Source organism: Rana temporaria, chromosome 11, assembly GCF_905171775.1.
Source record: "Rana temporaria chromosome 11, aRanTem1.1, whole genome shotgun sequence".
NCBI lineage: Eukaryota > Metazoa > Chordata > Amphibia > Anura > Ranidae > Rana > Rana temporaria.
In genome coordinates this window covers 10,053,716-10,069,988 of record NC_053499.1, presented here as the reverse complement: position 1 = coordinate 10,069,988, position 16,273 = coordinate 10,053,716, and the positions used below count along the sequence as shown (strand labels likewise).

Sequence of the window (16,273 nt, the reverse complement as noted above, 5' to 3'; positions counted from 1 at the left end):
TAGTAGGACAAGCATTATGGCTAGGGTTGGCTTTGTTTACCAAAGGGTTGGTAGTAGGGCAAGCATTATGGCTAGGGTTGGCTTTGTTTGTCATTGACTTTAATGTCCCTGAGATCAGTTTAGAGAATAGTTGCAGTAACTCCCCCTTTCTAAGTCACCCTTCATCTCTGCCCGCTACTCACCTCTGAGCACCATCCCTTGGTTACACCCCCCTCCTACCTCCCAGTACCACCCCTTTTAGAGAATACAGAACCAAGTATAATTTTGTGCTACTAAGTAATTTGTATAGAAATTGATAGACACCACCCCAGCAACAATAACCCCCTGAAAAACACAATAGGCCAAATCCATCAAAAAAATCCTCATTTTGTTTATGAAAATATTTTCATTGGTCATGCTATCCTATTGGTTGTTCTTTATTTTTTTATCTTGCAGATGAGAAACCAACTAAAGAATCATTACCAAAAACATATAATGATTTTATAAATGGGTTGACCACGACTTACGTCACCTCTGTCGTTGAGCAGCAGGAGACACAGAAAACTAGTCATGAAAATGAGATTAGTGTCAATGTGGGAGATGGCACTGTATCAAGAGGATACATCAATGGACCATTGGATCCTGACTTACAATACAGGTAATACAGCAGCATTAACCTTAGCCTCCATGCAATGAGGCACCCCTTGTGTTTATAAATCCAGAATCACACTGCTCAGACACTAGATTGAACCTATGTTCAATCATGTGATCTTCAAGGCGATGATAGCTTGATGGTCATGGGGCTTTGTTTATCAAAGGGTTGGTAGTAGGGCAAGCATTATGGCTAGGGTTGGCTTTGTTTACCAAAGGGTTGGAAGTAGGGCAAGCATTATGGCTATGATTGGCTTAGTTTATTATAGGCTTGGTAGTAGGGCAAGCATTATGGCTAGGGTTGGCTTTGTTTACCAAATGGTTGGAAGTAGGGCAAGCATTATGGCTAGGGTTGGCTTTGTTTATCAAAGGGTTGGAAGTAGGGGAAGCATTATGGCTAGGGTTGGCTTTGTTTATCAAATGGTTGGAAGTAGGGCAAGCATTATGGCTAGGGTTAGCTTAGTTTATCATAGGGTTGGCAGTAGGGCAAGCATTTTGGCTAGGGTTGGCTTTGTTTACCAAAGGATTGGAAGTAGGGCAAGCATTATGGCTAGGGTTGGCTTTGTTTATCAAAGGGTTAGAAGTAGGACAAGCATTATGGCTAGGGTTGGCTTTGTTAATTAAAGGGTTGGAAGTAGGGAAAGCATTATGGCTAGGGTTGGCTTAGTTTTTTAAAGGGTTGGTAGTAGAGCAAGCATTATGGCTAGGGTTGGCTTTGTTTATTAAAGGGTTGGAAGTAGGGAAATCATTATGGCTAGGGTTGGCTTAGTTTATCAAAGAGTTGGCAGTAGGGCAAGCATTATGGCTAGGGTTGGCTTTGTTTATCAAAGGGTTGGAAGTACGGAAATCATTATGGCTAGGGTTGGCTTAGTTTATCAAAAGGTTGGGAATAGGGCAAGCATTAAGGCTAGGGTTGGCTTTGTTTACCAAAGGGTTGCATGTAGGGCAAGCATTATGGCTAGGGTTGGCTTTGTTTATCAAAGGGTTAGAAGTAGGGCAAGCATTATGGCTAGGGTTGGCTTTGTTTATCAAAGGGTTGGTAGTAGGGCAAGCATTATGGCTAGGGTTGGCTTAGTTTATCATAGGGTTGGCAGTAGGGCAAGCATTTTGGCTTGGGTTGGCTTCGTTTATCAAAGAGTTAGAAGTAGGGCAAGCATTATGGCTAGGGTTGGCTTTGTTTATCAAAGGGTTGGTAATAGGGCAAGCATTATGGCTAGGGTTGTCTTAGTTTATCAAAGGGTTGGTAGTAGGGAAAGCCTTATGGCTAGGGTTGGCTTTGTTTGTCATTGACTTCAATGTCCCTGAGATGGTGATCACAAGGCTCTTCTAAGCAATGTCTATGGTGAAACTTGAGACTAGTTTTGATAACATTTTGGTGAAGTTCTTAAATTTGCAGAAACATTTCTCATCCCTAATAATAAGATAAATGCTGATTTTTTGTTGTCTTTCTTAGAAAAAAAAATCTATATGGTTGTTAAATACATTTCCTCTAAGCAGTCTGCATTGTGGAACTAGAGGCTGTTTCCAACAACATTTTTGTGAAATTGTTGAATTTGCTGCAAAATCCCTAATTCATATATATAGATGGACAAAGATCTTTTGACTTTCAGGGTCAGCATAGCAGGCTTTTCTACTATAAACTATGATCAAGCCACAGGCACTATCAATGGAGATCAGTCAACAGCAGCCGTTACCAGCTTTTCTGATTCTGATCTTGCAGGTATTTATTTACCTAGTGTAATGTATTTATAGTTTATATTTTTCACATTTTCTCTTTGTGCTATATGTTCTTTAGTTTTTTTCTTATATCTTATTTGTAAATGCTTAAATTCATACATTCGTAAATTTGTAAATTCGTAAATTTGTAAATTCGGAAATCTGAAATAATAATTAACTAATAATAACTTAACTATTACTAACTATTATTTCAGAAATAACGAATGCCGTACCTAAACGAATGGAACTTAAAGAATTAATAATAATTAATAACAATAATCATAGTAAAAACTTTTTATTATTATTTATTTTTTAATTTGTTCCATTCCATTTGTTTAGATGCGGCATTTGGTAATTCGTAACTTTGCATAAATTCGTATTTGTTACGTTCACTAACAGCCAAATTTGAAAGGAAATTACAATACCTATAATTTAATAGTTAGTTATTATTTCAGATTTTAGAATTTTCGGGTTTTTGGATTTTTGAATTTAGAATTTCCAAATTTCCGAATGTTCTCATTTCCGAGATGGTGTTTTGCAGTAATTTCTAGCAAAAAAAAAAATGCAGATTTTAATATGTGTGCAAAAAAATTAAAACAATTGCCCTGGTAGACAAGTGGTTAACTTGGTAAATTAGAGATGTGATTCTGATACTGAATTATTTTTCAGATCTCATAGAGGAACCAAGTATTGTGCAGGATGTTCGCTCCTCCCTAAATGAAGCTATGGATACGGACAACATTTTTGACACCAGTTACCATAGTGCCCCTGTCAGAGAACCCGCCGATAACAGTAAGATCTTTCTTCTCTTGAACTTTTAGCTACAAATATTTTAAGTTGATGTAGCTGCTTACAAATATTGGTTGGAAATGGTCCTTAATTTGTCTGTCACATATAGTGCATTTTAACTTTTGCAACCAAATTTGGATAACACCAACATCATATTTGTTACACGTCCTCATACACATAGAATAACTTAAAACAAAAAAAATTCAATTGCTGCTTAGTATTCCAGGTGCTCTTTTCTGATAACTCCAGCCCTGAAAAATACTTAGTTTTCTTTATTTATGTGGGGGGCTGCGGAACTATGCTAAACCCCCTCTCCCACCCAACACCTATTTATTTAAGGTCCTAAACGTGGCTTTTTTTCTCAGAAAAGAGGTGCAGAAACTCTTCCTGTCAAGTCACCCCTTGTCTCTGCCCCTGTAACGGTATGGCCAGTGGGACCCAGAGGCTCTTGAAGGGTGTGGGGTATTCCTGTGTCAGCTTCACCAATGACTCTTGTGTCTAGGGTAATCCTATGTCCACTAGGGGCATAGGATGACTGAGAACTGATATCTTGGATTACATGAGATGGGACAGTAGTGATAATCCACAATATATTCAAGAATGTCTGCAAAGAACTAATTACAGGTTGTTGATTCTGAACCCAACAGGTCAATAGGAGAGTGACTCATTCAATGTGGAACATAGACTGTTAAGGGGGTAATTAAGTCTGCTACTGTCATGTAAACTAAAACTAGTCTGGCTTCTAAAGACCTTTTCATTGTGTGATGCTAATTAACACTGTTTTGGGTGAATTTCTATTGATGATAAATGTGTATTGTATAGCAGGTGAGAAAAGCTGGAGTCTTGATGTCTGACTTGTCAGCTGTAGCTAATTAGCTCATGTGGATTATATCGGTGCCAGAAAGCCTGACTAAAAATGTGTATTGGGCTCCTTGTGTCATGTTGTGGGTGGAGTTCAGTCATTGTTCATATTTGGTTGCTAACTGTATAAGAGCCTGAGTTTTCCCATTAAAGTGTCTATCCGTTTGGAACCAGAGAACAGAGCTGTGTCTCGTTTCTGGGGAATCCTATGGGTCCTGTTCGTTGGCCGAATTGTGGAGTGTCGATAAGCTGTCTTGGGTGGAATGGAATATCGTAAACGGCGTTAACTCCTGACGGTTACAGCCCCCTACCCACCTCCTAGCACCATCCCTTTTCTCCACCCCTTACCCACCTCCGAGCACTGTCCCTTTTCTCCGCCCCCTACCCACCTCCAAGCCCTGTCCCTTTTCTCTGCCCCCTACCAAGCTCCAAGCCCTGCCCCTTTTCTCCACCCCCTACCCACCTCCAAGCACTGTCCCTTTTCTCTGTCCCCTACCCACCTCCGAGCCCTGTCCCTTTTTTCTGCCCCATACCCACCTCCAAGCCCTGCCTCTTTTCTCCGCCCCCTACCCACCTCTGAGCACTGTCCCTTTTCTCCGCCCCTACCCATCTCCAAGCACTGTCCCTTTTCCCTGCCCCTACCCACCTCCGAGCACTGTCCCTTTATTCCTCCCTCTATCCACTTCCCAGTGCTTCCCCTTTTAGAGAATACAGAACCAACTAGTTTGTATGGAATTTGTTAAATGATAAGCTGTAAACGATATTCCCTGCTAGCAACAAAACACCCACCTTTCAGCAATAGTTACCCCCATCAACAATAGACCCCCCCAGCAACAACAGAACCCCACAACAAAGTACCCCCCAAGCAACAATAAATTTACCCCAGCATTAATAGACCCCTGCCAGCAACAATAGAATTTCCTAGAAACCAGCATCATTAGACCCCTCATAGCATCAAACAACAATAGACCCCTGCCTCAACAGTAGATTCCTAACAGCAGCAACATCAGCTTCTAACTTCAACTTGTTCAATTAAGCTTTGGCAAAAAAAAATGGAAGCTGATTGGCTTCTATGCAGAGCTGCGCCAGATTTTGCACGTTCCAGTTTTAGTAAATAAACCCCTAAGAGTTTTTATTCCTCTGGAATTCTAGCACAATTCTAAAGATTTCAGTGCAATTTAGCCATTCAGATGTTTTCTATGATCACCTAAAGGAGTTGTAAAGGAAAACATTTTTTCACCTTAATGCAATGCATTAAGGTGAAAAAACATCTGATGATGCTGCCCCCCCCCCCCCCGAGCCCCCGTTTTACTTACCTGACCCCTCGAAAGTCCCGCGCTCGGTCCCGAGATCCTCCTCGCCGCTCAGCCTGGCCGCTGATTGGCTAGAGCGGATGGATTGAGAGCAGCGCAGACATTGGCTGGGGCTGCTGTCAATCACATGCAGGGGCGGGGCCGAGTGATACAGTGAGTGGCTATGGCCGCTCGCTGTATCACGGGAGCGCGCCCGCAAGGACTCATCACCATGCGAGCTCTCTCGCATGAATGTGGTGAGTTCTTGCGGGGAGGACCAGAGACAGCCGCCGAGGGACCCCAGAAGACGTGGATCAGGGACAATTCTGTGCAAAACGAACTGCACAGTGGAGGTAAGTATAGCATGTTTGTTATTTTAAATACATTTTTTTTCCTTTAGTGACCCTAGGGGTTACTGAAGCTCATTTGTAAGTATCCTAGACCTGTTCTTGTGCCCCTTATTAGCTTCGTCATGTTGCTATTTTTGTTATTAATTGACAGTGAAAGTACACAATGATTAAAATAAATGAAAATTAAAAAAGCAAATACGAAAGAACATTAAGTTAAATAAACAAAACTGCCCTGAAATATCACTTTGTGATTTTTGTTTTTCTCTCCCTTGACATTCACATTTTCTTCTAGGCGGCATTATCGGAGGAGTGGTTGGCGGTATTTTTGGAGCTGTAGCCCTTGCTGGTTTGGGATTTTTGATTTGGAGAAAAAGAAGGTAAACCTGGGTAATTCTTATGGTGTACTGCAGCCTTCAGTCTGGCTATAGAAGTCATTAGCATCCCTCAGTGCAAACCAAAGATGGGGTATTTCAACCCCCTTAAAGTGGTGACAAATGCCACGAGGGTGCCTGTTGACTCTCTGGAGACCCACAACCTAACTGTCAACTGATCACTCAAATATTTGAGTAGATTAAAATTGAGCAATTTTAAATAAAGTTATCTATTTTTTGAAAATTAAATAGATGTAGAATAATCACTGTACACATAGAAGACTATATACTGCATAGCAAAAAGCAGATACCACTCCCAGTTTTCCACGGGATACCACAGTGTCACTCCACACCGTGGCCTGTATTTTACAGCCCATTCATAAAATGCAGACTACAATGTGGAACCTGAGAGAACTATGTGGTGGGAGGAAAGGCAGGTCACATACTGTAACTGGGCTCTACTCCCAGCTTTTCTGTTAACTTGAACATTAGAATGATGCACTTGTTTCTCAGTCCCAAGGCAAATGGAGCATAAAGCACATTTGTAAAGAACATCTCTGTGCATGGTGCTTTTTTATAAATCGACAATATGAACAGAAAGATTAAGATTTAGAGTGGTTACACCTAACCCAAATCAGGTGATGTGATTACCACACGGTACAGGAAAAGGAAAATAAAAGTCTGTAACAAAGGTTTCCCACGCAGGGGTTCTTCTCCAGCAAGTACACAGATCAGAAAATTCTAGCCCACTTGGCTCTCTGTAGCAACACTTCTGCACTTTATCCTTGTCACCCAGACCACAAGACTCCTCAATGTAGATGGCTTCCCTTTAGCGCCCACAGCTCTGTCTCTAGCAGTCACAAACGTTCTGGCTGCCTCCTACAGCCTCTCTGACTCCAGGAGACCTCCGGTCTCTCTTGGTGTGGAGCAGTCTCCAACTGGGAGCCATGAGGTCTTCCCATACCCTCATTATAAGGGGTGTGCTCACCTGAGCACACACCCTGCTGGTAATCTGAAAAGTTTGGACACAGGGTTGGAGATCCCATCCCACCCAAGACACTGTGGAATCTCCAAACGACAGAGCCCCATGTCGGAATACCAAAACCTGGAGAAAGTTGCGAAAGCAGTTTTCTCCAATCCACATCTACGCACCGCAGTCTTGCACCAAGCAAATGTGCACACCCTGTGTCCACCAAACTGTCCATTTTACCTTCACAGTATCTCCTACTCTCACAATCTGTATATATATATATATATATATATATATATATATATATATATATATATAAAATACAATCCAATATACAAGTAAAATTAATATTTTTCAACTCCACAAATGGTGAAAAAAACATTAAGCAGGTTTTAGTAAAAGGAAAAAAAATTGAATTTAGATAATGTTCAGAGTTGTTGTGATGTGAGGTATGTTCACTTCCTGTTAATGTTTCTTATGTTGATCTATTTAATCTAATTACAGGCAACGTGTTGGTTATCAAAAAAATGTATTGATTAGGTAAGTCTATGTTTGTGTTGTTTGATTATCTTGTTCTACTTAATTTGCATTGTACTGCTAAGAATTTCCACATTGATAATCAAATATTCTCTCAATAGAAGTCTAGGTTCCCTGGAAATCTTGAGAGCTTACCAAAAACAATCTTAAATGTTAGCCATGAAAACCATGGTTGTGTTAAAGTGGTTGAAGTATTATTGGGGTGTTGACTTTAACTTTAAATTTACAACTCAATTGTGGAAATAAAGGGGGCTCTACACAACCAGGTGAGCTCAGAGAGATCCTAGGATTCCTGGTCAAGTTCAGTCCAGCTTTTTCTTTTTTTTTTTTACAGCCATAGGCATGGCATTTTTACATGTTAAACCAGTGACTCAAACAGTTGTGTGCATACAGTAAGTCCCCTAAATATGTACCTTCAAGTTGCAAACTTTCCAAGAACTTTCCAATCATATAAGTTTGTTAAACTGTTTGGCGTACATTGTCGCATGTGTGCATCCGCTACATGTGGTTGTGCTTTTGTGCATTTTACTGTACAGTACTGTATAGAATACAGTAGTACACTATTATTATTTGTGTGAAATGTATTATAAATCCTTATACAGTACAGTACTTTATAGCTGATTGCGTTAGTTGGGTACCTAGGCTAACTTTGTTGGACTTACGAATAAATTGGACTTACGAAAGCTCTCTCGGAATGGAACTCCTTCATACGTAGGGGGTCGACTGTATTTAAAAAACCCTGTAAGCCAGTGGTTCTCAACCTAGGGTCGGGACCCCCTCGGGGGTCAAATGATGATTTGCCAGGGGTCACCAAATTCTGGGCTGTTCCTAAAGCCCGCACCTTTTTTGCAGCCACCAAGCAGGGCTGTCCCTGGAGCCCACAGCCGCCCACTCAGCCTCTTTGCAGCCGCCCATTCAGTTCACAACATGGCTGGGGGGGCAGAGACTAGAGGTCCGCTGACCGGTGAGGAATGTGAAGTGGGAGACATAGTGAGTAACACTACCTGTGATTATAGTTCCCATTAAAAGTTCCCACTACAGTTCTCAGATCAGCAAATGACCTTGATCAAGGGCACCTATGTTGGCTGATCAGAACTCTCCCACCAGCACTGCCACTCATCCCAACTCTCCCACCAGCACTGCCACTCATCCCAACTCTCCCACCAGCACTGCCACTCATCCCAACTCTCCCACCAGCACTGCCACTCATCCCAACTCTCCCACCAGCAGTGCCACTCATCCCAACTCTCCCACCAGCACCGCCACTCACCCCACCTCTCCCACCCCCACTGCCACTCATCCCAACTCCCCACCCCCAAGGATTAAGGGAAGGAATAAAAATAGAGATTACATGGAAAGGAAAGCAAAAGAGGGGGCAACAACAAATAAAAAGGGAGAGAAAGATTAAGAGAAAGAGCAAGAAAGACGGCTAGATTGAGGGATGGGGGTAAAAAAAGAAGAAATTAGGATAGAGAGATAAAAGGGGAAAGAAAGGAGAACAAAGAGTGGTACATACTAAAATCTACCATAAGAGTTAGGGGCGCAAATTACTTGTCTTGACTTAGGTGCTGACAACCAACGCTACGAAATTTTTTACTGTTAGGGGTCCCCACAACTTGGGAAGTTTTATCAAGGGGTCACGGCACTCGCACGGTTGAGAACCACTGCTGTAAGCCGTTCACCCTGGTATGGAGGTACAACAGAAGTAAATTTAATCTTTTAAAATGCCCCAAATTCTAACAATTTTCAGAGCTGCTGTGATATGATGTGTGCTCACATTACTTCCAATGGTATATTTATTAAATCTAATTACAGTCCAATTACTGGTGATGTCACAAACCTGTATGAGGAGCCCGAGATGCTGAGTGCAGTCTCTTGCACAACTGCTGCCCAAGCACTTATGGAAGTTGAGAAAGGCTCTGCAAGGACGATGGAACGGCACAAGGGCCAGGGAACTAAAACTGAAGAATGGAACTTGGGGGTGCTGGTATCGGACAAGCAGAAGTACAGCAGGTAGGGCACCCAGGGTACAAAAGTCCAAGCCAAGGTCAGTAACAGAAATGAGCAGCAAACACGGACAAAGAAAAAACCCAGAAGCAAGTCAGACAGAAGCCAGGTCAATATCAAGGTCAAGAATGACATTCAGGATCCATAAGGAACTACAGGCACTCACACTGAAAGACCATTCAGCAAGGATCCTATGCAGAGCTCTTAAATAGCCCACTAAGCATCAGAATCTGCCCATATGTTTTCATGCATGCTATTATTCTCACATTCCAGGCACATATGTGTGTGCACTGCAGTGTTGTATGTTTAGCTAGGATTCCATGCCTACAAACATGCCTTATGACTGGCACGATCTTTATTATGGCTGTCATGAGGTTCCTGACACCCCTCCTTAAGGAGAGCCTCGGCCTTGGCCCTTTGGCAAAATAAAACTATAGGTCTGGAAATGGAGATATCAAGTAAAAGCTTACTTACTGCATCCAATGTTTCAATGGATCTCCATCCATTAATTATGAATGAATGATTTGATCAACATTTGCATTTATTTTATTGGATAAGAAACTTCAACGCTTACATTGAGCTTGCCCACATTTGTGCTTGCTGAAATGAATATATACGATATATTAAATTATCCAAACCTCAAACACATTTCTTCATTAATATAATCCAATATACTACAGTATATCAGAAGTACATTTTAAAATTCCCCAAAAAGTCATTAAGCAGTTTATTGAAAAAAATAAAAAACATAAAATTTTGATCATTTTGAGAGCTGTTGTGCTATATATGCTTATTCACTTACTGCCAATGTTAATGCTTCTTATGATGTTATATTTACTCTAATTACAGGCAAAATGCTGGTTACGCAAAACCTGTTTCGATTAGGTAAGTCTATATGTGTGTTGTTTGGTTGTCTTGCTCTACTTATTTTGTATTGTGCTGCTAATAATGTCCACACTAACAAACAACTTCCAATCAATATTCTCTCCATAGAAGGGTAGACTTCCTAGAAAACAAGACAGCCTGCCCACCAACAACAATTTTAAAACTAAGGCCCCTTTCACATTGGGACGTTTTTCATGCGGTACAGCGCTAAAAATAGCGCTGCTATACCGCATGAAAAATCATGCCCTGTACTCTTCAATGTGAAAGCCCGAAGGCTTTCACACTGAAGCGGTGCGCTAGCAGGAACGCTCCAAAAGTCCTGCTAGCCGCATCTTTACCGCGGTATAGGAGCGGTGTGTTCACCGCTCCTATACCGCGCCTTCCCATTGAAATCAATGGATAAGCGCGGTAATACCGCTGTAATACCGCGGTAATACCGCCGCAACGCGGGCGGTATTAACGCTTTTTCGGCCGCTAGCGGGGGTTAAAACCTCACTGCTAGCGCCCGAATATCGTGGTAAACATGATGGTATAGCCGCGCTACAAATAGCGCGGTTATACCGTCACCGCGGCTGACGCTTCAGTGTGAAGCCAGCCTTAGTGACATATACTGCATACACATGATCAGAAATTCTGACAAGAAAGGTCCGATGTGAGCTTTTGGTCGGAAATTCCGACTGTGTGTAGGCTCCATCGAACTTTTCTGCCAGCAAAAATTTGAGAGCTGGTTCTTAATTTTTCCGACGGGAAAAGTTCTTGTCGGAAATTCCGATCGTCTGTATGCAATTCCGACGCGCAAAAAAACATACATGCTCGGAATCAATTTGACGCATGCTCAGAATCATTGAACTTCATCTTCTTGGCTCGTCGTAATGTTGTACGTCACCATGTTCTTGATGGTCGAAAGTTCCGAGAACTTTTGTGTGACCGCGTGTATGCAAGCCAAGCTTGAGCGGAATTCCTTGGATGTTTTTTTCGATGGAAAATCTGATCGTGTGTACAGGCATAAGGCCTCGTACACGCGATAAGATCGCCAGAGGACAACGGTCTGAAGGACCTTTTTTATCAGTCCAAACCGATCGTGTGTAGGCCCCATAGGTTATTTAACCTTCAGTCGAAAAAATTAGAACTTGCTTTAAAATTGAACCGATGGACTCCTAACCGATAGGTCAAAACTAGGGTTGTCCCGATACCGATACTAGTATCGGTATCGGGACCGATACCGAGTATTTGCGGGAGTACTTGTACTCGCGCAAATACTCCCGATGCCTTAATAGAATACTTTTTTTTTTTTTTTTGAGTGCTTCGCACCTCCCCGCCTTCCCGACGCTATGCCTCATGGATCCAGTAGTTTGGGCACCTGTTGGTCTGTGTGGGCTTGCACCGATTGGCCCGCTCGGCTCCCGGTGACGTCAGACGCCGGCGTGGTGTAGGACGCGTATGGGACGTGTGTTGCCATAGTCACCGACTATGCTGGTGCATGGCTTCGCACCTCCCCGCCTTCCCGACGCTATGCCTCATGGATCCTGTAGTTTGGGCACCTGTTGGTCTGTGTGGGCTTGCACCGATTGTCCCGCTCGGCTCCCGGTGACGTCAGACGCCGAGCGTGGTGTAGGACGCGTGTGGGACGTGTGTTGCCATAGTCACTGACTATGTTGGTGCATGGCTTCGCACCTCCCCGCCTTCCCGACGCTATGCCTCATGGATCCTGTAGTTTGGGCACCTGTTGGTCTGTGTGGGCTTGCACCGATTGGCCCGCTCAGCTCCCGGTGATGTCAGACGCCGGGCGTGGTGTAGGACGCGTATGGGACGTGTGTTGCCATAGTCACCGACTATGTTGGTGCATGGCTTCGCACCTCCCCGCCTTCCCGACGCTATGCCTCATGGATCCTGTAGTTTGGGCACCTGTTGGTCTGTGTGGGCTTGCACCGATTGGCCCGCTCGGCTCCCGGTGACGTCAGACACCGAGCGTGGTGTAGGACGCGTGTGAGACGTGTGTTGCCATAGTCACTGACTATGTTGGTGCATGGCTTCGCACCTCCCCGCCTTCCCGACGCTATGCCTCATGGATCCTGTAGTTTGGGCACCTGTTGGTCTGTGTGGGCTTGCACCGATTGGCCCGCTCGGCTCCCGGTGACGTCAGACACCGGGCGTGGTGTAGGACGTTGCTTTTGCGGTGTATACCGTGCTGAGAGCACAGAGCAGGGGGTTGCCAATGTGATGGTAAACGGCAGTCTTTGCGGTGAGCATCACTGCCACATCCTAATGTACAGTGTATTTTTCTTTATATTCCAGCTGAAATTGCCTTGCCCTTCTATCTGTGTATCTAATATAGCATTTACCGATATACATTTCCCCACCTTGTCTTTACTCTGTTTAAACGATTTGCACAGATTAATTTACCAATATAAATCCTTATGATAATGAGACCCAGTGTCCACCTTGTCTCTAATATTATAGAGACTTATCTACAAAATTTTTTTTTTCGTTTTAGCTATTTAAAAGCCTAATGCCATTGATATTTCTGGGCAAGGGGGAGGGGCTATACATGATGGTGCGGCGGGGGAACACAACAGCTATTCAAATGCAAATGACAGCTGTTTTGTTCCTCCAGAATTAAGGGACATGGCTGAATTTAGGGACATGGCTGAATTTAGGGACATGGCTGAATTTAGGGACACATGGCTGCATTTGGGGACACGTGGCTGCATTTGGGGACACGTGGCTGCATTTAAAAAAAAGTATCGGTATTCGGTATCGGCGAGTACATGAAAAAAAGTATCGGTACTTGTACTCGGTCCTAAAAAAGTGGTATCGGGACAACCCTAGTCAAAACCGATCGTTAGTATGCAAAAGCATCGGTTAAAAACCCACGCATGCTCAGAATCAAGTCGACGCATGCTTAGAAGCATTGAACTTCATTTTTTTCAGCACGTCGTTGTGTTTTAAGTCACCGCGTTCTGACACGATCGGTTTTTTGAACTGATGGTGTGTAGGCACGACAGACCATCAGTCAGCTTCATCGGTTAACCGATGACAACGGTCCTTCAGACCGTTCTCATCGGATGGACTGATCGTGTGTACGAGGCTTAAGGCATATTTCTGCTAAAGAGGTCCAAGTGTTGTTGGAATGCTGGCTGACCAAATGTTAAAAAAGACAACACACGGAATATAGTAAAAAAAATGACTAATGAAAAATTTCAAATTGCAACAATATTCAGAGCTACTGTGATATGAACGGTATTCATGCTCCTTCTAATGCTATAGTTAATCTAATTACAGGCAAAATTCAGGTGATGTCACATATCTGTATGAGGAGACTGAGTTGACGAAGGAAGCCACTCGCACAAGTACCTTCAAAGCTTCCCACGAAGTTGAGAAAGAGTCTGCAAGGATGAGGGAAGAGCACAAGTATGAAGGAGCTGAAACTGAAGACTGGAACATGGAAGCGCTCATATCAGAAAATATGAAATACAGCGGGTAGGGCAACCATGGTACCCCAAGTCCAGTTACAAGAAATTTACAAATTCATTCATTGAAATTTCAATGAATGTATTTGTAAACTTTGTTGTATAATAAATGATTTTTTTCACAAATGTTTTGGTTCGTTGCCTTAAAAATCCCACCTTAGAGTTGTTCTCATAATTCTTCAGCTGTTGTTGTATGGTGCTTGTTCACTTCTTCTCTAAAGGTTCCTTATGTTGGTATATTCTAATTACAGGCAAAATATTGGTTATGAAATAACTGTTTTGATTAGATAAGTCTATGTTTGTGTCGTTTGATTGTTTTGTACTACTTCATTTGTATTGTTCTGCTAAGAATTTCCATGCAGAAGAAGAAAGCATAAAGCATAACTTCCAATCAATATTCTCTCAATGGAAGGGTTCCCGAGAAACCTAGACAGCCTTCCCACCAACAACAATCTTAAAAGTTAGCCATTGAGCCATATTTATGCTAAAGAGTGTCAGGGCACTGACTTCAATTCTGGAGACAAAGGTGTCTCTCTATAAGCAGGTAGGCCTAGAACAGTGGTTCTCAACCTGGGGTTTGGGACCCCCTCGGGGGTCAAATGATGATTTGCCAGGGGTCACCAGATCCTGGGCTGTTATTGAAGCCTGCACCACTCTCTCTCCAAGCCTTTTTGCGGCTGCCCACTCACTGTTTTTGCAGCCGCCCATTCAGTTTACGGCATGGCTGGGGGGCAGAGAGTAGAGGTCAGCTGACTGGTGATGAATGTGAAAACCCCCCGCCAGCATTGCCGCTCATCCCATACCCCCCACCTACCCACTAAGGAGTAAGAGACGGAAATAAAATAGAGAATCCATGAAAGGGAGAGAAAAAGAGGGGGAGGAACAAATAAAAAGGGAGAGAAAGAGCAAGAAAGACAGCTAGAGAGGGATGGGGGTAAAAAAAACAAGAAATTAGGATAGAGAGAGATAAAAGGGAAAGAAAGGAGAACAAAAAGAGTTCTAGAGCCTCAAATGTACCAGAAGGATCTTAATACTGTACGAGTGGAAGGGTCTCAGAAAGCGCTAAATGCTCGTGGGTTGGGGGCGCAAACTACTTGTCTTGCCTTGGGTGCTGACAACCCACACTACGAAAATAATTTTACTGTTAGGGGGGAAATTTTATCAAGGGGTCACGGCACTAGAAAGGTTGAGAACCACTGGCCTAGAAGGATCCTCCGATTGCTGGAAATTAAAGTAGTTAAAGGATGAGAGTCCACAGATATTTTGTAAGTTTAGTAGATTTTTATTTTTCACAATAAAAACTCACAGCAGTAGCCAGGACATTTTCACATGTTAAACCAACAACTCAAGCATAGGCAGTTCACCCTGGTCCTTTTTTTTTCTCCACTACCATAGCTCTACAGAGCCCTGTGAAGCGGAGGAGGTATCTATTGTATTCTCATCTCAGCTATTAGTAATTTTAGATTTACAATGAGAGAAAGAAGTGACTGTTCCAAAGCTGGTTTTCATTTAGTTGAAGCTCACACAAGCTTCTTTTTTTTTTACAGAATCCATCACACAAGGGTATAGCTGAAGAAAAATGTAACATTTGAAAATTCCCCAAATGGGGAAAAAATAAATTAGGCAGAATATAGTCAAAGTGCAAAATGTTAAATTATGAGTTTTCAAAGCTATGTCCACTTTCTTTTTAATGGTATATTTATTCTAATTCCAGGCAACATACTAGTGATGTTGAATACTCGTATAAGGAGTCCAAGATGGCAAAGGCATCTTCTTGCACAATTCCTGTCCAAGCACCCCTGGCAGTTGCAAAGGCAAATGAAGGGCACAAGAGCCAGGAAGCTGAAACTGATGAATGGACTGTGCGAGAGCTGGTATCAGAGAAGCAGAAGAACAGAAGGTAGGGCATACTTATGAGTTCAGTTATGAGTGAAGTTGGGTCATAAGTCAGCTTTAGTAACAGTCAAGCAGGAAGGCACCAAATCAAGTCAGAATCAAGGTCAGTAGCAGTGTTAGCAATAAGCAGGTAGCGATGTGCAGAGTCAAAAAACTTTGGTCAGAATTCCAGGTCAAGGTTAGTAACAGAGATGAGCAGCAAACATGGACAGACAAGAATAATCCTGAAACAGGTTGGACAGGAACCAGTAAAATAGCAAGGTCAAGCATAAGGTTCAGAAGCAGAAGATGCAGGAAATGCAGGACTGAAAGACCAATCAGCAATGATCTTATGCAGAATTTGGGTTTAAATAGCCTGAAAGTTTAAAGTATCTGTGGTAAACTTGCCTGTAAGTTCATTGGCACAAGTTAATTAGCACAATGAGAAGCGTGCATTCCAATGTATGTATGTGTGCGAGATGTCACACATTAAGCTAGACTTCTTTATCTAAAAACATGA

At 42.7% G+C, this 16,273-nt stretch overlaps 1 protein-coding gene across 2 annotated transcripts in view; it reads left to right on the top strand.

The window, feature by feature from the left end:
- LOC120917024 (receptor-type tyrosine-protein phosphatase eta-like) overlaps positions 1-16,273 on the top strand; it is a 104,449-nt gene that overhangs the window by 73,471 nt on the left and 14,705 nt on the right. For both annotated transcript variants that reach the window (XM_040328011.1, XM_040328012.1), the window contains 9 exons: positions 436-637; positions 2,241-2,350; positions 3,016-3,138; positions 5,931-6,015; positions 7,484-7,519; positions 9,332-9,529; positions 10,373-10,408; positions 13,691-13,888; positions 15,593-15,778. In XM_040328011.1, the coding sequence (XP_040183945.1) occupies positions 436-637; positions 2,241-2,350; positions 3,016-3,138; positions 5,931-6,015; positions 7,484-7,519; positions 9,332-9,529; positions 10,373-10,408; positions 13,691-13,888; positions 15,593-15,778 (1,174 nt within the window). The remainder of the gene's footprint in view (positions 1-435; positions 638-2,240; positions 2,351-3,015; positions 3,139-5,930; positions 6,016-7,483; positions 7,520-9,331; positions 9,530-10,372; positions 10,409-13,690; positions 13,889-15,592; positions 15,779-16,273) is intronic.